Raw genomic sequence first — 25,473 nt, 5'->3', positions numbered from 1 at the left:
TTAAAAGCAATACCTCATTGATTAAATAGGTTTTAGTTCATGCTTCCTTTTTGTTAATGATCTGAAAACATATTATCCTGATTTACACATAAAATCATGCTGAAAAGCATGTGGCATTCACTAGGATATGTGTGTTTAAGTAGAATTAAATTAGCAGTGAGAGTTATTAAAGAAATCTTCCGTACTATTGTCCAGTGGACTGTGATCTGTGGTGAAATGAATAGTAAATGAAGCAATACATATGAGAGAAGGATTCTCACACACTCTGTATCCTCACTGTACATGTAAACACGTGCAGGCACACATACATATGTATATATATATATAGGACAACCTATGCCTATTTGACAATGATATTTATTATAAACACTTTGCCATGCAATTGCACAGTATATTATGAGCATATTGGTGATTTTGCATTGGGTTGTATTCCATCACTGGCAAATGCTTTCTAAGTCATTAAATGAAATGTGGATCTTACTAAATACATTTTTTACTTTAGTGGTCAAGTTTTCACTGTAGGAAAAGTTGTATTTCATCAAAGAATGAAAGAGTTCTCAATGTATGCAAAAACACAGAAAAACACAGCCTTCCAATGGGTGTAAAAAAAAAAAAAAATTAAAAAAAAATAGTATTCTCTTCTTAAAGGTAATAAAAACACCATTTCTGAAATTACTTTGTAAGAAGTACAGGGAGCATTTTGGAAGAGTGTTTAAATGGGATAGGGATGGATAGGACAGGAGTATTCATACTGAAGATACTGCAAATCATTATTGTTTTAATTAATATCCAGAGGTGTTTTTTTTTTTTCCAAAATACATTTATTTTGTTTCATTTTTTATTTAAAATGTAACACACTGAATCTATATAATGCACACCAAGTCTTTAGTGTTACTTGATTGAATATGTCTTAATTTCTCATCAGGTTGATTTGCTGTGCTTATAAGTCAATGTTTAAAAAAAATCCTGGAAAGAAGGAATATATTTCATCTAAGCTCTTGACTAAAATTGCAGTGCAGGTTCAAGAGTTCTTGGAAAGATTAAAAAAATAAAAACTGAATCCAAATGTTAATCCATAAATATGAAACTTTCTTTTGACCCTTACCCTGTAGTGATCTGGAGTTACTAATGGGGTTAGGATTTCAACTCTTAATGGGTCTTGGTGCATTAGTGTTTTGTATGCATGGAATTCAGCATTCAGTTTAATAAGTGGTTGACATTGGTGATGTCCCTTAATTTGCTTAAATCTAATTGGCTCTTTTATCAGTCAAACCTGTATGGATTGGCAATTGATCAGAAAGGGTCAGCCATGACTGTGCATGTACTTAAATGCTGGATCCACCAGTTAAAGTCACTGTTGCATAATAAGAAGCTGAAATCGTGAGAACAAACGATCTTCAGAGTTGGGAGGTAAAAGAAAGCAGAGAAGTTTTTCAGGATGTTCAAGTTCAGAACAAAGGCATTATGGAGTATATAAATTTTAAATACACTGCTTTTTGCCTCAAGACTTAAAGAATTTTTTTTTTTTCCAGATGAACTGAAATCTTGTCTCAAACTGTCTTTGTTACATCAAAGAACTGCATAGAAAGCTAAAAGAGATGGGAGAAGCATAAAAGGGCATAGTTTAAAATGATTAGTGACAAATTTCATACCACATAGGTAGAAGTAAATTTTTTTGAGTTTTACATTTTTTCCAGAAAGAATAAATTTGTTCTATTTATCTTGTCCTAAACTGCTTTGGTAGAAGTTGTAAAAGATAATGTACTAGCCAAGGCTCCATATTAATTTGAGGATGCTAGGCAATAAAAGGTCTGGAGAACAAATCACTTTAGAATAATGTAATTAGGTAAATGAAATGATATGGAGGATGTAAAACTGCAAAAATCTAGGAGAAAATGTTTTTGTACAGAGTGCTTGGTTATACATTTTTCTCGTTAATCAGTGTTGTTTTTTGATGCATTGGCAAACAGAGGACCCAGAGAGTTTGGAATTACCTTATAAGTGATAGTAAGCTAACAGAAATGAAAGACACAATTATTATTGGTAAGACCTCGTTAACTCCGCTTGTTCCCAGCCACTACTTAAACAGTGAATTGTCTTTTTAATCTCTGCCATAATTTATGAAGTATGTTGCTGTTTCATATTCTTCGTCCGACTCTTGGTCAGATTCATAAGCATCTGCCCTTTGCTGGTCAAATGCTTGTAACCAGGATGCTGCATGCCTTTGCCTTACAAGCTCCAGCTTCTCAGAAGCAAATCACTTCTATCACTTTTTATCACTTGATGTTTGTTCACCATCTACAGAACATGGCATCCTGCAAGCAAAGGATTACAGCTACTGTTAGTTTAGGTAGCAATGCCTCCGAGACTGTATATTGAACCACATCATAGCATCATCGATCTAATCATGCAAGCAAATAAGAACCACATCGTACACCTTATATTCACATCTGGAAACGTTTGCCCATGCAAGTTAATCATTGAAGGCAACACGCCTCCTTGATGAATTAGTAAATAAAGCAAACAGAAGTCCAGAAAGAAAAAATCAAACTTGTGTACACTGAAATTTTCCTGAGGTAAATTTGTTTTTCCATTCACTCAGGATCACATATATACAGTCATACCAGAAAACCTGTTTTGAAGGAATTTCCTAGGTTTTAGATTCCCATTTCTCTCCTTTACACTATTCTTCCCCCACTACTTCTCCCTGTAGGCATGGAATAATATCCAACAGGATTCTTTTTATTCTTAATTTTTTGTTTCTTTTTAATTTTTCATCCCTTTCATTCTCTTCTGCCACTTCTTATAGAGTAGCAAAAGGAGAATTGAAAAAAGGAGGGGGCGGGGGGGTAGAACAGATAGCACAAGGGAAAAAAATGTGAAATCATATTGATAGGAAAGATATTTTTAAAAGTTCAAAATTCTCAAACTCTTGATGTTTCTGTACCTTCAGACAAATACAATTGGTGATTTTTATAAGAAACAAGAAATGTTTTTTTTTAAAAAAAATTAGTTGTAAAAAACTTTGTGGAGGGTGTTTATGGAAATTTCTGCATGAAAAAATTATAGCCATGTCTTTTCTAGAGGTAGTTTAAGGAGAGAGCTGGATGGACTAGAGAGGGGGTAGAGCTGCCCTACATCTTTCATCAGTGACCTAGCTAATTAAAGCATGTCAGTGGCAAGCTGTGTAAATTGTCCGTTCTAGTTCCTCTCATCCAGAAAGATGATTTCATGGGGATATAAGGGTAGGATTGCAGAAGCGCTTGTGTGTAAAACTGGGAGTTGCTCTAATGAAACAGTAATTCTTCTCTAATCTCTGCAGTATTGATCTGATTGTCATTTTCATTAGTTCTACTTTCTTCTTTTATTTCCCTCTCCTTTTCTGTTCAGCACATCCTTCAGCATTATTCTTGTGCTCATTCTTATTTCTAAATGGTTGTTTTTGGTGCTCTAGGGGGCAAGAGAAGTTAGAGGAGCTCTCGTTCCTCAGCTCTCATTCCTGAGAGATAATGTCTTCAGGTTCTGACAATGGGAGGCACAGAGGTGCCCATTTTTCTGCTGTAATTTTCTAAATTACAGCCAACTGGGGCTCAGCCTAACTTCATACATCATAAGGAACCACCTCAAGGCTGCTTTAAAGTGTACCCTTACCAAATTCCTATCTCTAAAGCTGCAGACTGGCAGAAGGCAAAGGCATTCAAATGCCTATTCCTTGCTCGTATCGGTTCCTTCCCTTTGCCTTGCATCAGCCTTTTTTTTGGCTAGGAAGATCCACTGCAGTTTCATATTCCATACAGCAGGACTGTTTTTTCAGGTATTTGCTTTCTGTTTTCTGGAGTTGCATGAAACAGAGCAAGATGATCAGAATTGCGATTTTAGTTGCCCAGGACATGGATGGTTCTGCTTGGTTGGGAAATGACAGATGAGAAAGGGAGAGCTGTGCAACAGCTTGAAATAGCCCATAGATCATCTATAAGCAGACAATTAACCTCAGTGTGGAGGTCTCAGTCCAGGTCTTTCCAAAACTTTAGCATGAGTTCCAGGCAGTATTTAAGATTTCATGGAAGAAAACTACAGCTTGTTTGTTCTGTAAACTAGAGAAATACATAGAAAAGGGGAAAGCAGCTTGAGATTTAGCAGCAAATCTCTATTTAAAATGATTCTACCATCACATAAACCTATTTCAGACCAATTTTAATTACATATAGAAAAGAAAATATTTAGATGAAGCATGCGATTTTTACATAAGTCTTAAACCTGTTCATGCGTTTTTTTTCATTCTGTGTAAATCTCATCTAGATCATTCCCTACTCTAACTAAAGTCAGCATTCTTTATGCAATAAACTAGCCTGTTTCTGCTATGTAAAGAATTCTATAATAAAATGATATTTGAATTCCTAGTGAAACATACAGAACACTTTTGAAAAATGAAGCTATTAATTTTGTCTTTTAAACCATTTTCCAGACATATGAAGTCTTAGGAACTGGATCAATTTTTGTGTTACTTTGCTAGTTTGATAAATACTGTTTTTCTAAAGAGTTCACATTAATATATTTATTTCTGACAACTCATTCCCCTATAGATTCCAGAATAAAACAACATTTTCATAAGCTGTCAGCAAAGGCAAGTGTCTATGGGTTTGTTGTTGTTGTTATTTTAAGCAATATTTTCCACACTTGCAGCACCTATATGATGAGAGTTATCTGCTGATCATAAAACATTTGATTAAAGTGACATTTTTGAAGCTACTTTGCACAATTGAGAGACATCTCGAAATTCTTCTGTTTTCGATGAATTCTGCAAAGCTCCGGGAAAGTTCTGCAAGCTTGTTTTACATATTCCTTTACTTTGTTGAGGGGAAAAAAAATTAAGGATGTATCAAGATATTCCTGATGGTTAATCATAGATATGGTCAAATAGCCATACTTTTTCTTCCTTTAGGTAGAAATATATATAGGGATGTTCTTTTTAAAACGTCATGTCCATAGAAATGCTTTGCTTAAAAAATAACTAATATTTAGGTGGGGTTTTTTTGCTCAGTTTATAAATAGACCTGAAATTGAATTTAAAAAATTAAACTTCTGATCTGAATTCTTAAATTACACTTCAGAATTATTTTTTCCGTTATAACATTATTTATTTGCTCTGGTAATGTTTTTCTTTTCACTTCTTTTTCCTCATACATTGCTTCTCATTTCTGAGTACAGTAGGGGAAATAATCTACTCTTCTTCCTTATGGATAAAAGGGAGGGAAAAGGAAAAATGGATGAGAACAGGTCTCCAGAGTCACCATTCTTCCCCTGGTGTCCCTATAAGCACTTGTATGCTACTTACCATCTTACAATGAAGGCCACCATTGAGATTCCATAGTCTTTAGTCATTTCTGACTTTGCACATTTTTTCCTTACTGTGCTTTTTTTATTTATTTATTTTTCTATCTGCATCCATGTGCAGATACACAGAAGTAAATGTGGGTATGAGTGTTCATGGATTTTAGCCTGTTTCCCTTTGAATTTGTATTCAGATGTGACTTAGGATTCTGACAAGGAAATACTACCCTTTTAGAAAGATTAATTCCAGTTTAGTAAAATAAGAGAGAAAAGAAGTTAATGTGTTTCATATTACAATGGGATATGTCCAGAATTCAAATATATTAATTCTTACTATTTTTATACTGAGATACTTTTATAATTTTTACAGATGTTTGCTGGTTTAGCATTTCAGAATGTTATTCCTAATTTACAGATAAGTTTGCAAATAGAAAGATAGGCCTGGGAAGGTAAAGAGACTTTGTATTCATTCTAGCACTGACAAGTATAATTCATCGAAAGGTCTGGAAGTCTCTCTTCTTCACAAACTTAGACTAGGATTGCTTCTTCACAGAAGGTGCTACCAAACTTGAATGTGGCCACTGTGTACACACAAAAAAAACAATTCACAGGTTGACTGCTTTGTGATTTTCTAAACAGCTCTTATGAAGCATGTAGAAAGAAAAGAAACTGAGATTGAAAAGACATCATGATTTAGAGAAAGAACACATCTTGTCCCTCTTTTTTTTCTTTCACCAAAGTGGTGAATCTTCTTACATAGTAAGAACTGTACTTGAGGTAGTTATTCCTAAAAAACTGATAGTGCTGTCCAAAAAACTGAACAAAATGTTCCTGATGATTGTAATCTGAATTAAGTAGCTGTAAATTTTCTGTGATAAAGGTAGAGTCATTTCAATCTGTGCTCAAAAAATGGAAAAAGGAGAGGAAATGTTCCCTACCTCTTAACTTTCTGTCAAAAGTCTGTTTAGTAGAGAATAAGCATTGCCAATGTATTTTCTTTATCTCAATATATGGTGCAATTTGTAGTAAATGCTGTGATGTGGCAAAATACAGACAGTCTGGTTTGCAATTGAATAGGGTTTGATGACTGTTAATCAATTAGACTACCCAATTTTGAACAGCAAAACAGTAGCCAAGGTCTTTTCAGTAAAAGCTATTTGGAAACAGAGCATTCATTGTTTTATATTGACAGCCTTCCACCAATTTCAGCACTCGCTGAAGAATTGAAGCTAAGAGTTAATTAATGTAAATTTTTTATTTGTTTATTTGTTACAAATATCTAGAACAGAGCATTAACTGGTGAGCAGCTATTTAATAATTTGGTATGAACATTTCTGTGTGGATGGGTCAGGTATAAAAGGCTGTTAATCCTTTTACCTTATTCATCAGACAAGTAAACTGTGCATTTTGCACAGATTGTGTGAATAAGTTTGTCTGAATTACTTTCCATTCACTTTAAATATGAAATATTTTTCTTCATTGGATAACATATTTCTGTCAATTGAAATGCTCTTTTTAGTGGGGAACCAATCCATAATAACACTTAGTGATTTTTGCCATCATTTTTGGAACAGAGATGTCACCTTTTGTGTTTTCTTGCACCTATCTCTGTTAGACCACTGTCCAGAGGAAAAAAAAAAAAGAGATCCGGATTGCTCATCCTAAGTGACTAACATTCTCGTCTCCTATCTTCCAGGGCAGCATATTAATCTCTTGGTTTATAAGGAGGGAAGACAGAATATAGTCAACCTCTCCTATTGAAAGTCTGCTGCTATGCCAAAAAAATAAAAATAATAATGCCTTATTTTTGAGGGAGATGGTGGGACAGGCACAATTGTAACCCAGGGATGCAGGTACTTCTCTGGCCTAGGTGAGGCATGTGCAGCAAAAGAGGAAGGGGAGAATGTCTTGGCTTCTAGGCATTCATGGACCTGGGCATACAGTGTTCATTGGTGGTGATACTCAGCATGAGCATCAGAATGTGATTCTATTGCTAGTTTCTAATACAGTATAATTCATTGATACTGAGGCTGCTGTGCTAGACTTTAACATGAAGTGACAGCCATAGTATTACAGTTGGCAATTTTGAGAAATGATAACAATTCTTGTTTACACTGTAAATGTGATAGTTTGAATTTGCCAGACTTGGCCTCGTGTGTTACATAAGAAAATAATATACAGCATTTTTGTGCTTCCCTAATTATAGTAGTTTTATTTTCAGAACTAAATTCCTGTTTCTGTTCTTTGGCATTGTGCAGAGTAGTGCCCTTAGAGTTCTGTATGTTGATTAGTGGCAGGATTTGGTTGCATTAGGAAAAACATACTATACTGTTAACGATGACAGATACAATTAAATTATTTCTCTGCTATTTTCTTTTATGTTAACACATTTTGCTCATTAATATTGATGGGCTTTAGAAGGTTGAGCACATACTGGGAAGGAAGCAAGCCCCTGAATGTTGTATTTTGCTCTTTGTGGAGCTGACAATATAATTTTATGTCTAAATGTAGGGAAAGCTGCTGACAATTTTTATACATTAAATTATAACTGAGAACTAATTCAAGGATCAAAGATGCTCTTTGGGAGAGATCACTTTAGTGGTAGAAAAAATGATTACTTTTTTCCCAGTCTCATATATTTGTACTGTACATCTTGGAAATACCATTCCCTACAGTTTCTGAATCTTGATGTTTAATTTAACACAAAGGTCTTTGAGCAGCACAATGGGAGGGGGGCTTCTGCTAGTAAAACCTCATAGAAAGAAATTGAAACGTACGTGTTTTTTCTCATTTATCAAAGAAGTGCAAAAATCTAAACTGACATTTTATATCAAATGAATTATGAACTGTGTACTTTGTACCTAAGGGAACAACAACTAAATTAGACTTCTGTTAAAGAGAGAGAGAGAGGAAAAAATAGGCTTTTAATAAAATATACAGTCATATTTGGTATTTTGTCTGAACCTGACAAATTCTGTGCTTTGCGAGAGGAAACTAGAATGTAGGCCACTTCAAAGGCTATATGCTTTGAATGCCTTGCAGTGAATTGAGAATCAGGGTAAGATAGCATTCAAGTCAGAATTTCTACTTAATAAGTATTGTTGGTTTGATATGTTTGTTTTCAGCCTTGTCTGAATCAAGTCAACTGGCAAAGATAACATGCTTTCTAATAGCTTGAAGACCAAAGCAAACAGTAAATGACTTTTTTTTTATTATTCTTCCATTTGTGAGAATGTTTGTTACCGAAAAAGATTTATAGGGAGCCAAATTTTAGAAGACACTTGATTGAAGTGTGAGAGGTAAATTTTCAAAGAGTAATGTCTGATGTATTTTAAGGGCTTGACTTGAGACATTGTCTTCGAGCAACTTTTCCTTTCACCAAAGAAAGGACTTCCCTTAAAGTTATAGTTTATGAGATTTTGTACACTTGCAATTTCTGTATTTCCTTCATGAATTTCAGTGGGAATATATTTATTTCAGTTCATTGACATAGAAGACACTTTGATATTGTTGTGATAAGCACCTACACCTTAGGGAAAACTGGAAATGAGAAGCTAAAATTCCATGGTTTCTTTGACAGCATATTCCCTAGTGCGCTCCCATGGTGCTTTTTGGTATATGAACAAAATATCCAAGAACTCTTGTTGCTTTTCTCATATGTCATATACGTATATTTCATAAAGATGTGTTTCAGAAGATTAAGAAAGTTATAAGGTATAAAAGCTTTCAGAAACTCTGCAAACTCCTTGCAGAAAGCAAAAGTGTATGAACAGTGATGGTGAGAATATCATACTATGAGCATATAATAAAATTTGAAACACAGCAAGACCAGCTATACTTGTAGCTTTACTACCTTTTTATATCAATACAACCAAGAGGCTTGAAACAAAACCAAAGCTGTAATGTGATGTATTAATGATGGAACAATTTCAACTGAGATATCCAAATATATTCATACCCAAGGAAGCAGTATTTTTGTCTTTAGATAACCTAAGCAAAGTTGACACTCCCAATTGTGATTAAAAAAAACATCCAACCCTTTAAATTCTTTAAGCCACTATGAAGAATGGTTTATTACTGGTATAGACAGTGGTGTTATAGATATTTCTAGGGAAAAGTAAATGGATAGTTTTTCCTCATTTGTAACTAGATTTTATTTTTATTATTCAGCAATAGTTTTTAAACAAAGACCTTTGTTCTTTCTATTTACGAATCATAGTACTATACAGTATTTGGTTCAAAATAACATTCAGATAAACATGTAAATGCCACTGGAGATATGGCATTGTAAATGCCTATTTTTCCGTATCGGAAAGGGGAGAAGAAGAGGCGACAGCTAGAGTGGGTGCAGCATTTTGAGATAGCCACAGCAGAAACCTGGTTCCCTCCAGGCATTCTGTAGATTCAGTCTGCTCCACTATCCAACTTCTTTTCCTATTCTTAAATGAAGGAAGGATTTGAGGGAATAATGTCAATTGCAGCTTCAGATGTTTCATGTCCAAAAGGTAGTCCAGTGACCTGGATCTCACTGATACACAGGATGTTCAGGATATAATGAAACTGTGCTACCCACTGTGCATAGTGACTCACTGAAACCAGCTAATCAGTCATCTTGTCAGATCCATTTTCTATTTATGGACACTCTCAAGCTGGGATTCCATCATAAATGGCAGTATCATCATATGCATTGCACAGAAATTTATGGATTAAAAATAAATCTTATTGAGGATCCAATTTATTTGCAAACCTGTATTGTTCTCCTGTCTACACTTAGGAATATATACATTCATGCTTTGTTGAAGTACACATCAATGGCAGGGCAGATATTTCTGTGAGTGGTAGCCAAGGGCCCAGTCATACTGCAGCAGTCTGCACACTGCCAGCATTTGAACCAGAGTTCTTATTTGATTTAAATATTTGTATCTTTTCCGTTATCTCACTTTCTTTTTCAGTTAGGTATCCCTATTTTCTTAGTTTCTCTCGATATATTCAGTGGAGATAAGGCAATAATCATTTGCAAAAGGCACATCCACTTGTCTTTGTGAAGTGCTGCTTTCTGGTTTTGAATATCCTATGTCACCCTTTTGGTTTCAGTCATAGAATAAAATATACAGTATATCAGAAATTCATTTTCAGCAGGCCTCAACTGAACACTTCAGAGATGTCCATGCCCTTTTCCTTTGTTCCTTCTTCATCTTCTCTGATGTTAGAGAACCTTATTGAATTATTAAGCTGAGAAAGTGTTAATTATGAAATCATCTTGTTTATTTTCTTTCCATGTCTCATTTCTGGTTAGGATGTTCATTTAATCCAATATGGATTTTCTGATTTAAAATCTTTCTGCAGCAGCTTGATCCTGTTACTCTATGTTCTTTTTACCTAGGGCACTGATTCTCTGTCTTTGTAAAGTTTTTTGTGACATTGGAGATTACCATCTGTATCTATTACCTCGCTCTCTTCTACTCTTTAAGCCACATAGATTTAGACTTTCTCCCCTGGAACTTTTCCAAGCAATAATGACCTCATTTGCTTTTTTTGTTCTTTGTTTCTCTGAGGACTTGTGTATTTCTAAAGCTACCAAACTTTCTTAGGAAGGTTGATCCAGACCTCCATTTTCTGCATCCCAAGATTGGGATCTCCTTGCAATCAGCCATTGATTAACTAAGAGCTTAGCTCTTTCATCTGTTGTCTCAGAGCCCATCTGGTGCTCCTTGCCATCACAGAAAATGACTATTCTGCCTTCTTATCATCTCTACCATAAAGATTTTGAAGCCTTTCAGGACTTCTTCAAGTGGACTGTTCATTTGCTACGTGTTTCTTTGGTATAAGAAGCTAACTCACCAACTCACGTATTTTTCACCTCACCACAGCAGGAGTAGCCATGCTCAAAATCATATTGTAGCTACCGTACTTCTAGTTTTCATCGTCTTCTAGAAAGATTGGCCCTTACAGTTTGGCTGCTGAAACCTCAGAAATATATTTGTTCCAGGAATGTGAATTTTTATGTCACAGTGTATGCTCCTCCTCTGGCTCCTGTGTCAAATCGGAGGGATAAACATGTGCTAATCTATTGGGAATAATTATATTCCTCTGTCGTTTTTCAGTTCTGTATAAAAAATTGTCATAATCAGACATGAGCATCAAAGGTCAGGTTCCTTGATTAGTGTCTTCTATCTGATTCATATGCTAGGTTTTTATCCCTGATTCCTGAAATGCATTTCAAATGGCTATTGATGGAAAGGTTGAAATCTTCCTGAATAATTATCTATGGTTATTGCTCTGGTGGGGACATCATCTTAGCTACAGAAATTGTAGCTACCTAAGAACTGATTCATTTCAAATATGATAGAAAGTACAAAAAGCTTGCCTACAGATCTTTGAAGTTATACCATCAACATTAAGAATGAAACTTAACAGGCTCCTTGACAACACTCTGTGAAGCTATTACCACTGCCAGTGTTTCCATCAACATGAAAGATACTGCAACTGCCTTTGGCCAGAGCTCTCTGCCCTCTGATGTCTGTTGTAAGGGAAGCTGCAAGATTCTGAGGACAATATCAAAAGTTCTCACCTACTTCCTCTCCAAAAAGAAGAACAAATGAAATAAAGAAATCCTGAAATTCATTTCTGAAGCTGCTTCATTGGAAGCTGAAGATATTACATGAAGATGAACATAATCTTGTTCCTTCTCCTCATTTCACATGTATTCCTTCACATAAGTGAAGATCAATGCTCACTCAAAGAGATATTTCATTTTGCAGGAAACTTAAGTCACATGTGACCCACAAGAGCTTTTTTGTTTAATTGTGATTTCTGTCTGATTTTGTAAAACCAGTTCTAACATTTTTCCTCGCAGTCTTCACAATCTTTTATTTATTTATTTATTTATTAGTGGTATGACAGTTACTGGCTGGTCATTCTTTTAACTACTCTGATGAATAAATAGTTTCACTATTCAGTTATAAATTCTATCCAATGTCTTTATTACAGATATTATAATCATTAATCACTCAGTTAATTGCTTCTTGGCATTCTTTTGTATCTTTGAAAGTTTAGCAGATTTCCTACTGAGTAGCCTGGGTAAACTTTCTGGAGAAGAAAGACAAATAACCTCTAAAATAAATGTAAAGAATGTAAAAAATGTCTAAAAGACATTCTTATGCTATTGACTTCAGTAAAAGATAGCACTTAGGAAAGGCATCACTTAGACCCATTTTTACTTGAGGCTCATGTCTTGATTGCAAATGTTGATGAGAAAAAAATTCATTAAAAGGAGGGTGAGGGCTGATTTTGTTTTCCTTTAAAACAGTATTAATGAGGAATAGGTGGCCTGCTCTGGGATTTTATAAGAGAATTGTATTAAAGTTCAGGTCTGCAGGCCAAGAAGTAATGCCTGAGTTGGTTTTCTGGGTGTTACTAAAATTGTATTTTGCAGCTTTGCTACCAGATTTGCAAGTGAAAGAATATTTGCAGTTAAAGCTCACATGATTAATGCAGATCAAGACGTTTAAAATGTTAGAACCTACTATTTTTATTTTTCTGAATGTTATTAAACCTAATAAGTAATATTAATGCTGAAAGCTAGCAAATCTACAAAGCAACTCCTTTTCCATTGAAATTACTACTATAGCAGATCAATAACGCAGGATAGATCATGAAGAAAGATCAAGATGTTTTTATACCCTGTTTATATTGTACTTCTGAAAATAAAGTTTCAGGAACATTAAGTGCGAACAGATTTTGATTTATTGGCACTATGGAAATTAAGCCATAGCTTTGTGTCTCTTATCTTGCTTTTTCACAAGACAAAGCTTTCTTTACTTTCTGAGCCCCAAAGTGGGACAAGCATGAAGATCAGCACAGGTCTTCCACGTTGTGTATTCCAAAATACATTGACATACGTTAAATGGGGTTGTGCAACAAAGTTAAAATAGGACCATGTTGTCCCTGGTAGATGTATTACTAGAGAGAATAGTATCTGTAACTGAAAACACAAATCTGTGAAATTATAAGATTAAAAAGAGTATCCAAGAATAATCTGTATCTTGATCAGGTGTAAAACAGTGTGGAGGACAATGTGCATTAAATGAAAAGTCAAAACTATTTTGTGTATTCTCTATGCACTGAGTAGGAAAGATGACTGGGAAAAGAGGGTTAAAAGACAAACCGGTGAAGATGTGAAACAGGAAAGAAAAAAAAAAAGCAATCTTGCTAACAGATAAAGGTTTATAACTAGCATGCCCTTCTTCTAGTGATGACACAGGGCCCAACATCATGGCTTGTCTTTCTGTTAAATGAAACAAAAACACTTGCCCATGATCAGAATTCTGGTGAACACGTCTGGAATTATTTGAACTGCACAAACAACTAGATAACAGGCATACCTGGAAAATCAGGAGAAACAAATGTCAAATTGCAGAACAGATTGCCATAAAAAGTGTTGTAATGAGATGATCTCAGTATGGGCACCTAAAATAGAAAATGAATCAGGAGTATCTAAGAATCAATGTAATGAGATAAAGAAATGGGGTTTGTGAATTGAACCTGGAAAAGAGTGAGTAGCCATGACTGAGCAAGACATTCATCTAAGCACAGTCTGACTGCAACTGTTCCTTTGTGTTATGGTACAAACTGCAGTGTCTTCTTTAATTCCCCTGTAGTTAAATATCTGGAGTTATCATTTGTATACATGTGTGTGAAAGATAATTAGATAAGATTTGCTAAATATTTCATACAAATAGCTGTAGGGAACTGTAGAATTACACTTGCATACTTGCAAACAATTACATCTGCCTGTTTGAAGATATTATGGATATCCAGTATTTGTCTGACAACTCTTAAATGTGGTGCCACTTCACCAAAGTTGCACTGAGTTTATATCAAGTTGATAGGTACCAAAACCAACTCTTCTGATTTTTCTTCATCTTATTAAAGAATAATTGTACAGATATTTTTTTAATTAGATAGTTTTTTGTCCAAATATTTCACTTTAGTCATTCCTAAAGTCTGCTTTCAGATTATTTAAATTTCAAGTATATTATGATAAGCATTATGAATATTTCTCCGAAAATTAGGCAACTGTTTAATACAATGCTTGTTGCCCTCACATAAATAATTACTTATGAAATCTCTGACTACTGCATATGCTACTTAAGATTATGAAATTGAAGCAAAATTTAGAATAGTTTTCAAAGATCACTTAGCAGGGAAGTAAGGATCTGATCTTCCTTGACTCATCTGTGTGTACTTAAGTGTCTAGAATACAATATATTATTGTCAGATTGTAGCATTCCATTCTTTAATATTTTGTGGAGTTATTAATTAATATTCTGATTACAATTGACATCTGATTAAATATTTTATTCTGCCTTTGTAATTTCTTCAGACAAAGTGTGACTTTCTGCCCTGCTAAGTGAGGATTTACTATGCAAGTTGTTGATTCGGTAGGTTGCAATTGGAGTGGTTGCCTCCTGAGGGCAATATTAAAGCTTGGAGGGGAGCTTTTTGAGCAATATTGCATCTTAAAGGCAATATATCAAGCTGTTAGATACATGGATCTTCTGTTGAGAAATTTTCAGTAGAATTATTGCTGGTTGCCACTTATTACTTGGGTAGTAAGGAGTCTCTTGGGATTATGGATTGAGCAAAAAGGGTTAAATTGGGGACACATTACACTCAAGTCCTTGATGATGAGGAGTGTTTGAAACAGTGAACAAGTGTTCTGCATGCAATTAGCCAGTTTTCGATGTAAGTGCTCCATAGTTAATGATCAAAATGTAATTATTTTTACAGAGCACCTTTTTTTATTATGACTCAGCAGAGGCTCCAAAATTGTATAGTCCTACCCCAATTCCTTTTTGGAAGAACATAGTAAGGACATTCTCTTCAAGCTACAGGAATCTTTTTGGATGGAATAAATTTGTAGAATATTCTAATGTGTTTGTTTGAAAGTCGTGACGTAGAGTTGTTCTACAGGTTAGTTGACTTTCAGAGAAGAGATTTGTCCGAATTTTCTACTCTTCCCTATGTTGGGCTTTTGTTGGTAGAAGAGATTTGAACATTTAGCTGAGATTACCTTTGCCATTAAAATAACATCTGCACTGTGAGTTGTTATTGACAATTAGACAGCTACATCTTTGTTTTTTGATGAGCATTCCTGTATCACTGTAATAACCATCACTATACATACATAAAGATTAATCAGAGCTTTTATTTTGTGCATCTCAGGGAGCTTTACAAAGAAGGATGAGTATTATTATCTGTATTTAACAGATTGAGAGAGAGGGACAAAGGTGAAGTGATGTGTCCTGACAGAGCTAGAAATTTAATGCTTTTGCTTCCTCTCTTAGTTGCTCACACTGCCTCCCAATAACAGTGTGAACTTTGGCTTCCTGGTGAATTTATAACTCAGCTAATTAAATTCATTGTTAGGTGTAGCTTCTCTGCTATATAGAGAACTTCTGTGTGCACTTAAACAATTGGTGTGTTTGAACCTGCAGACAGTTTTTAATGAGACAGTACCCAGCTTTGAAGGGACACTGAGGCTTTCTTTTTAGTGTCAGCTTATGAAAACACTTTAATATCCTCTAATTTAAGTTTTTATAATAATTGTGCTGTCTTTCTCGTTCTGAATGAGCTTGCCTATTAACAACTTCATGAAACACTCTGATAGGAAAAATCGTGTATTTTTTACAACAGAGAGAGGTGAAGATGGCTCTGAAATTTTGAAATACTTGATAGTAAGACTACCTCATCTCCCATCTTATCCATGTCTTCTCTATGAGATAATGTTGTTTGTTTGAAAGCCTGGGTGTATTTTATATCCATACACTTAAAAATCTTGTATTGTCCATCTCAAGTCCAACACTGTTTATGTTGTTGCACGTTAAGTGAGACAAATGATGTTCTCCGTTTTATTCTGAGAGTGTAATTAATTCACACACAGAGGCATCTTGTTTGCAAATATTTGATTTTGAAGGCTCACCTGTTAAGTCAGCCATATTTTTGCCCTCTGATCTGAGGTACTCTCAGGCTCGATTGGCCCTGAAGATGATGGCAAGGGATTTGCAGGCCATGGATTACATGGATCTCAGATATCTCCTGGATTTGGTAACCGGGAAGATTTCAGATTTCCTTGGGATTCACCTGAGCCTCATTGTCTAGGTCTAGATAAAAACAGCAGAAAGAAGGGTCCAAGGGCAGCCAGGTTGCCTAAACTCCTGAATTTTTATGTTGCCCTTTTCAGAGTAACAGAGAGAAGGGAAAGGGAGTTAGGGAAACTGGAGATCTTTGTCCACTTCATCACTGGGAAGGGTGTTGCAGGGCTATATGCCAATTCTCAGTAGTAGAATACTTGGAAAAAACTCTGGTGTGCCGGCGGAGAGCTTTTATTTTTTTATTTTTTTATTTTTTTAAAAAAAAGGAAAATTCTTTTAAATTCTTCTGACTATGAAGATGATCCAGGGGCACTGGGCTTGTTCAGCCTGGAAAAGAGAAGGCTGCAGGAAGAGCTCGTTGCAGCCTTCCAGTATTTAAAAGGAATTTATAAACATGAGGGAAATCAACTTTTTACATGGATAGATGCTGATAGGACAAGGAAGAATGGTTTTAAACTAAAGGAATGTAGACTTAAATTAGATGTCAGAGAGAAGTTTTATGGAGAGAGTGGTGAGGTGCTGATACAGGTTTCCGAAAGAAGTTGTGGATGCCCTCTCCCTGGAGGTGTTTAAGGCCAGGTTGTATGAGGGCCCTGGGCACTCTGATCTAGTACTTTATCTAGTGCCTGGCATTCTCTGCCTGTGACAGGGAGGTTGGAACCTTGAGGTCCCTTCCAATCCAAGCCATTCTATGAACTTAAGGGAAAGGGAATGAGTCTCCAGATTGCTGCAATCCATGTCTTGTACACTTCTATAAAATATAATTTGGAACTGGATGTGAAGAATTTTGGAGTTCCAATCATAAACATGAGTAATCAGCATGAAATGCATCACACATATTTTTGGGTGCCTGTGTCAGTATAAACAGAAAATGTGGTGTATGACTGGTTATTTTTTTTTATCAGTGTAGATGCCATCCTTCCATCTGTTCCAGGGAGCATAGAACTGGGACAGCGTTTCACAAAGTCTGTTACTTCCCCTTTTAGTAACCACCTCATAAATGAAGATCATAAAACTTACTGTAAAATACTGTTCATTATCTTACAACTTATGCCTTGAGGCTTATAACTGCACCTTGAGTTACAGATCTGCGAGACTGTTTTTTCAATAGAAAGAAAGAAGAAAATAACAGCAACAGAAATACTTGTTGAAAGGGCCAAAGAAAGAAGCAAATAGTAACTACTGGACCATGAAAAACAAAACCATTATACAAGAGATTAAATGACATAGGCAATAACTTTCTAGTGTTTTAATTCTCTGGAAAAGAGCTACAGACGTGCATTGTATATAAGAGTTCCAGATATGTTTATGTACAGAAAATTTCTCCAACAGATTGTTTTCTTTTTAAAGAAAAACAGACAAAGCCATAAAGTCCAAGTTGGCATAGTTCTTTTTACTGCATACAGTGAAATTTGCAGCAGTTAAAGGTCATTTGTGGCATCATTAGTGACAGATTTTGATCTGCAGTTCCTGGACTTCATAAAAACTAATTTCCTTAACAAAATGGAGAGCTAGAGACTGAGACTTGAGCGAATCTATTTTGATTTCTACCTGAACACCTTTATTTTTTGTTAAAATTTCATTTGCTTTCTTTTAAAATTATTATAAATTTAAGGGTGAGAAAGTATCACAGTGATAAAAGATCTGATTGATATTAGTCTTGCTCAGTAATATTTCTGTGAGAATATCTCTAGCTTCTAGGTGTGGCAGAACTGGGCACAAGGAGAAGCAGATAATAAATGGACAGGTGGTAGAGAATATGTTGCCTCTGAATTCCTTTTGGTGTATGGAGGTTTGTTTTTAGCAAAATGATTTTAAGTGCTTTGGAAAAAAGAAAATAAAAAGAAAATCTTAGTTCAGTAGTGAAAATGTTAAACTAAATGGACCGTGTTAACATTGCTGTTGATCCTGAAGAACAGTTTTTCCAGTATATGGAGCGTTTTGTTTCTACCCGGCATATGTTGTCCATGGTTTTCTCTGCTCTAATTCATCCATGCTTTTCGACAGCTCCAGATGGTGTGATGCCTCCGAGGCTTTCATCTGCCACTCCGACCGGTCTTCAGGTTGTCTGGTCTACACCAGTTCGCAACAACGCCCCAGGCGCACCCAGCTACCGACTCCAGATGCGGCAGAGGCATTCTGCTGGTGACATTCTAGAGTACGCAGACCATTGCAAGGCCACCATCAACTGTTGAGCAAGAAAAGTCCTGTTATTTTAAATATGGCTCACCCTTAGGGTGGCTGGTTTTGTTTTCAAGAGACTTAATGTTTTAGTCATTCCTTTCAGCACTAGGATGTTTAAAGCTGTAGCTCATGCTACTTTTCTTTGCAGGTTGCTTTCCAGCCCGACTGCTTCCTTAGAACACAGCATCAGAGATCTTCAGCCATATACTGAGTATGAGGTGAGAGTGGTTGCCTCTAATGGTTATGGCCATGCTTATAGCAACTGGACTTCAATGACCACAGCAGAGGACAGTAAGCAGTCTACTCTTATTTATTTCCATTTAGCACAAAATAGATCAAAACAGATCAGCTGCCTTTGTACACATTTGGATATCTAGCCTTCTCAGTTAAATGCTAGTAATGTATTTCCTGCCTGAATGTGCATTTACAATAATAACTCCTAAGGGGCTCAATATCTGTTTTCTTAGGTTTTCATAAAATATGAATATTTAAATACGTATCTGGGGAAGTAGTGCTTTATTTTTTTATATAACATCTCTCCATGCATGTGTGTTCATATATGGCTAGTTTAAGTTACTTATAAGTACTGCTCTTTAATTGGATCTCCTTTATGTTCAAGGACTTGATTCTAAGTGACTCTAAAAGTAATGCCTCCTATTTATTTCCTTGAAAGCTAAAGAACAGCCTTCACATATGTTCCAGAAGGAGTGTATAGGAATGAGTGTCTTATGTAGGCCTCTTGCCCCATATCAAACTCCCAGAAACAGAATTTTAAAATTCTACACCTACTGCTTTGTACAAAAATATTTTTTACCTATACTAACAAGTGATGCCTTTAAAATGCACTTCCTTCCTCGTCCTTCTACTTACAGCAAGAAACAGCGCTATGCAAACTGTTTGACCAGAGTCAAATAATCTTTGCAATATTAATTAAATAGTCATAGGAGACAGGTTGTATTCAGGCTATGAATGCATACAACTTTAATATGATATTCATTTTTGATAAAAGAATAAGTAGAATACAAGAAATGAATCTCAACAAAGATTTGCAAGGGTAGATAATGCATCTTGAGTATGTAAAGAAGTTCACAGCTTACTTATATTAGCTAATTACCTACAGGTGATATATGCAAATAAATATTTACATATTTGGAGCTTGAATAAGTTTTTCAAATAAATTTCTTTGGTGAATTATTTGTTCAACTTGAAAGAAAATTGTTATCATTTGTGAGAGCACATTTCCTTTCAAGCTGTTTTCTCAAAATATACAGCTATCCATTGAGAGAAAGGACAAAAACTAAGTTGTGTCACAAGCACTGAATGTTTACTGCAACAATGGTTCATGAGCATCAGGTTAAATTTACAGTTCCAAATACAGATGTCATACCAGTGTAAAACAGAGCAACACCCTAAGCCACTTTGGTGTGCAGGCAGTAAAGATGAAATAGCAATGAAGATAGTTAGGATTTTAGTGTTATATCATCAACTTCACCTGTTGTTTGTTTCCTGTTCAAAATGTCTTGCTTTCTCATTCAGCAAGATATAAAAGGATAAATCTCTTTATTATGTACTTAATTTCTCCAAAATTTGCTACATGTTCATCCATCATAGACAAAAAAAAAAAAAAAAAGCATCAATTTTCTGAAAAACAAACAAAAAGTTGGCTATTGGATACCATACTACAGAGTAAGATGAAATTAATATCTGTTTCTTTTTTTAAATAAAAGGCAGATTTTGTGTATGTATATACAGTTATTCCAGATTTCTTATGTAATATTGCTCAGAGTACGTATGAAGTGCAAAATCCAACCCAGAATCCAACTGAAAAGGCTCTATTGAAATGCTGGTACCTCTTTGTTAAACCAAAGAACTGCTGAACAAACTACACGGCATGAGTCTGCAAGGCATAGAACTGTTAATATGGGAAGTGATGGGACTGGCAAAGACAAACTCAGTTTCAGATCACTAGATCACTGTTTTGAATTAACAAAGATCAGCGGGAATTAAAAGTTTTATTCAGTTGTCATGCATTTTAGGTATCTTCAACACAGATAAAACAGTCAATCATTTAATTTAGAATCAACTTCAACTTACATTCTCTGATATCAGTAAGTACTAGATCTGCTCTGAAAGTCATGACTCCTATTTTATTATGTTGGCCCATGACATCAGATGTGGATGTTGGTGGTATGGCAGTTAAACCTTCCTGCCAGTATTCCATTACATTTTGTTGCCATACAACACATAGGAGCAGAGGACAGTATGGCAAAATGATGTCTGACATAGAAGTGCATATGAAATAAGGTGTGTCATTGAATTGCTCCATGGAACCTTTGACATTCATTGATGCTTGCTGAACTTTGATGGAAATGAAACAGTGGATGTGAGTACAGTGAGGCAGTAGTGGTAACACCAGGTCAGCTCTGCTGGTGAAGTTTTTTGCAAGCATGGCATGCTGGTTCTTGTTCACTGGCAGAAAAGCATAGCTGATGGTAGTGACTAATCTGAAAAATAGTTTTGCACCTGAGAGTTTGCTCTATCAAACAGTATTACTACATTCTCTGTATTTGTTATAGTTTACATTAAAATAAACAGAAGTCATTACTTCTGGAGTAACCTTTTTGGAGTACACATATACAAGTTAGCTGCTTTGTATAACTCGAATGCCATTTGTGCAGCAGGATGAAACATTATCCTCTGCAAAACTCAAGTGCAGTGATGCCTGAAGTTAGTATGGAAGGCAGTAGATGTTTCCAAAGCAAATTTAAAAATAAGAACAAAAAATGTATAAAATTTATCTCCCACTGTTTACACCATCCAAGTATTTTAAGATCAACAATCCACTTGCTTCTTTAGCTATGGTTCTGTATCCTGTGCTGTACCTTAAAAAACCCTTCTGTAGCTCCATTACAAACTGTGTCTCCAAGGGGAAAAATATTTTCCCCAGTATTCCATTCCATTTGTATTTATACTGCTGCAGAACACATACTGATGTATAGTCTCTACTATCCAGCAACCATTGTAACTGACCAACAAAAAAAACTTTAATTGATGACAAAGGACTCTGGTGATGGTGTCACTGCAGAGGGCTGCCCTCTGTGAAAGGATGTTCAACTCAATTGCTTAAGACTGAATGATTTTCATTGAGTATAAGCAGTATTTCTGTCAGGACTTCAGTATTTTTCTTATAGAACTGCCTAAACTGACAGCTTGTCGCAAAACTACACTTAATTCCCGGGCATGCTAACCAATAGACTTTGACTTTTTAAAGTAATATTTGACAGTAGAAATTTCCTGTATCTCTTGCTCTGGCAAGATATATGTGTGTACTCTGTTCTTACTGAATTCTATGCAGTGATTATATGTCTTTTTTTTCTTTTTTTCACCAAAGATAAAGTATCTGTAGGAATACAATACATATATGTGTGTTAATGTGCATAAGAGACTCATGGCAGTAAATGTAAATCATCACATCCACTTTTAAAAGCAGTATAATTACATTACTGCAATTTGATGATTTCACAATATATAGTGAATTTCAAATTATATTTTATTTATGAAAAATATTCAGCAATCTAGGAGGATGTTGGAATGATTAAATAAAATTTAGAAAATGCTGCCATAAAAATCTGTTATATTTGTCATGTGAAAAGAGCAAAGAAATTTGGAAGAAAATAAACCCCCTTGCATTCTAGCTTGTCCTCGGATATCAAAGGGGTTGGGGGCAGCTTAGCTTAGATTCTAAGTGGTGTCCTGTTCTTTACTATGAATCCAGATGCGTTCAGTATATTGAAAAATCAAGATTATGTATTCACAAATAGTACTCTGCCCAATTCCTCTAGTTGTGTTCAAATGGGCTCTCATGACCACCTGTAAGGAATTTGACTGTGCCCACTGACAGCTCTCATGAAAACAAGAGTATAAATTCCAGTATCATCATGTCCCCATCCTTACACAGTGATCACAGAATTTGGCCACAGGTTCTCCACCCCTCCCCACACTCCACATTGCTTTTTAGAGTCAGCGTGCCAGGCTCGCCTGGTGTTTGCTAACAGCTAAGGCTGCAGGTTGTACTGTTTAGAGAACCATTGTGAAACAGATTATCCAGTGCATTCCACCCCACAGGCTTTATCTTCTTTTGAGAGGTGGACATTTCAGTATGTCACCTCCAGTAAATATTCTACAGAATCTGGTAATAAAGTGTCCTAATGTAAAGATTAGTAGGTTTTAGGTGTTTTTAAGAGGAAAAATGCTGTAAATAATTCCCAGATATTCCCATTTACATGTGCATGGTGCTAGTAACTGATTCCATGCATTTTTTAAACTCTAACCTGCCAGTGACAGATTAGAATAATGTATATATCCTATGAATTTTTCAAAACCTGCTAAACATGTTAATAAAAGATGCTTGTTCAGGTGATCTTGGTCAGCATAGCATCAAACTATTTACTGCGAAATAGAAACAGCTGATGAAATTTCTGGATTATACCTTTCTTTCAGTAATGTAAGAGTAAATTTATGGTAACTGCTTTGCAGTCAATATATTCACTACTGAACTGAGAGGTCAGTGTATACCATTGAACTAAGAGCAGAATTTCATGCATTGCATTCAGAAATAAAATGAAATTTTCTAGATATAAAAAGCAGATGACAATTAGGTTTTCTCTTTTGCTATGGTAAGTCTGGGAAGGAAGCTGTAAAAGAATTGGTTATAGTTATTTGAACCTGGTCTTGTGGCAGTTGTTCCATTCTTGTAGTATAGTTCTATGGATGGTGAAATTTGAGCAACCAAAAATTACAACTTTTGAGAAAAGATGCTTGAGTTTTTAGTCTTAGAAATTACTTGCAGTCCAGTGCATTGCATGCAGGAGGACATCTGTTATCTCTTTCAGAAAGCTGTGTTTTAGTCCCATGGATCAGCATAACTATCCAGTGTGGCGAGCTCTCACTGAAGCACTTTCATAAGTACTTGGCTTGCACTACTTGAGAGAGTTTTTTGAGTTGCCTATGAGGCAGCCTGTATTTTTTTTTCCCTCGACTGTGGTTGCATATTTTCCCTGTATTGTAAAAGCTACAGTCCAGTCCAGTGTCCAATGACAATTGTTACAATAAGTAGTGTCAGAAGTACATACCATAAAGTGATGACTTGAGATCAATACATATCTAGAGGAAAAAGAAACAGTAAAAGGATGATCCTACAATTTATCAAACATTCGTCAGCATGTATCTGCTGATGAAGCACAGAGAGTCTTATTCCTATCATATAGAGCGCTACAGTATGCTCCACTGGCACGCTTACCACAGAGCTTCGTTTTCAGGGTGGGGAGGCCTGTTCTCTTAAAGTTTCTTTTGTAGTCTCCAGAGAGGGGGAAGTTCCTCCAGGGGGCAATTTAGGACAAGAGAATTGCAATGCTGCAGTTCTCAACTTTTTGAATCGCTGATTATGTTGGGTATCTGAGAAGACTAGACTCTCAATTTAGGTACGCAAATTGGGTCCATATAATTTAGGCATATGAACTATAACCCATAGTTAGTTTATGTGAATATGGCCACTTGTGTTCAAGAAAGCTAGATGAAAACTGAAGCAAAAGATAAAACATGGAAAGGTTGTACATGGAAGAGAGAACCACGTGAAATACATGACAGGATGAACAGCAGAAAGAGAGAATAGCTAAGCTGACATACAAATATCGGGGCAAATGTGATACAATGGTCGTATGACAAATAGAATAATCTGCTCATGCATGCCTATAGACTAGGAATAAGAAGAATCGTCCTGGCTGTCTGGCTGGAGTACTAAAAGCAACATGCAGTTGGAATAGAAGCGGGCAAAAAGTGTGAATATTTTGGAGACAGCTCTCAACGTGTATTTTAAGGGTTTCGTACAGATAACGTCACTGCACAAATGGCTTAATGACTTACAAGTTATATGATCTGGTGTGGTAGGTTTCTTGTGTTCCCTTATGCCCAGAGCTGCACAATTTGGATATTCTATTGGATACATATGAAAGATACCACACTTTGTTAATATGTATAATTTCATTGTTCGTGTTCCTGAAAAGAGTAAATGATTCAAGTATAAAAGGCCCATAATGCCTGTCGTGCTTAGTGAGAGTTTCCCAGCAAATCAGGTATTTCTCATTAGCTTTAAAGGGCAGAAGTCCAGGTACGTGTCTCAGTATATTAATGAAAGTATAGATTCCCCTGAAATATATCTAGGAGAGTAGAGCTCCCGGCTCCCCTCATCTGTACAATAAGTAAACAAATGTGTGATTCTAGTCGGGGAATTTCAAAAGATTAATGATGGTTTTGTGCCTTCCTTTTAAGTAGAGTCTGAACTTTTGAAGCAGATGAGCAAAACAGCCTGCTGTAAAAGATAATTTCATTTGCCAAAATGAAAGTACCTTCCAGTATTAATACATACTGTAATGAAATCGTTTAAAATATGAACTGAGAATCTTACAGAAAAATATGCCAACAAATTCTGTGTTCAATAATTTCTTCTATAAACAGTTACATCCATGTGAAAAGCCTTATGATTTTATTTTCATCATTGTAAGACTGAGCTGCGTAGCTGTCATACTTTGCTGTCTTCCCTCCAGTGACAACCACATTGACAACATGTTATACTCCACATTGATTTTACAGTTAAGGAGCTGATTGTGATATATAGGGATTTTAAGAATTCAGCTGAGAGGCTGACTTTTGCCTTTTATCATTCCATTAAAATTTTATAACCATCTTTTTCATGTCATTTCATCCATGAATTCTTACTTTAGAAAGTGATAGCTACTGCTGCGAG

The 25,473-nt window shown here is 35.5% G+C and overlaps 1 protein-coding gene across 1 annotated transcript in view; it reads left to right on the top strand.

Annotated features, from left to right (window-relative positions):
* USH2A (usherin) overlaps positions 1-25,473 on the top strand; it is a 391,368-nt gene that overhangs the window by 238,432 nt on the left and 127,463 nt on the right. Inside the window, exons 39-40 of the mRNA XM_052681187.1 lie at positions 18,495-18,645; positions 18,820-18,962. Of these exons, the coding sequence (XP_052537147.1) occupies positions 18,495-18,645; positions 18,820-18,962 (294 nt within the window). The remainder of the gene's footprint in view (positions 1-18,494; positions 18,646-18,819; positions 18,963-25,473) is intronic.

The sequence above is a fragment of the Tympanuchus pallidicinctus genome, unplaced genomic scaffold (assembly GCF_026119805.1).
Source record: "Tympanuchus pallidicinctus isolate F22 unplaced genomic scaffold, pur_lepc_1.0 scaffold1, whole genome shotgun sequence".
Taxonomy (NCBI): domain Eukaryota; kingdom Metazoa; phylum Chordata; class Aves; order Galliformes; family Phasianidae; genus Tympanuchus; species Tympanuchus pallidicinctus.
The sequence above is the reverse complement of the archived record's forward strand: the minus strand, read 5'-3'. Positions and strand labels throughout refer to the sequence as shown.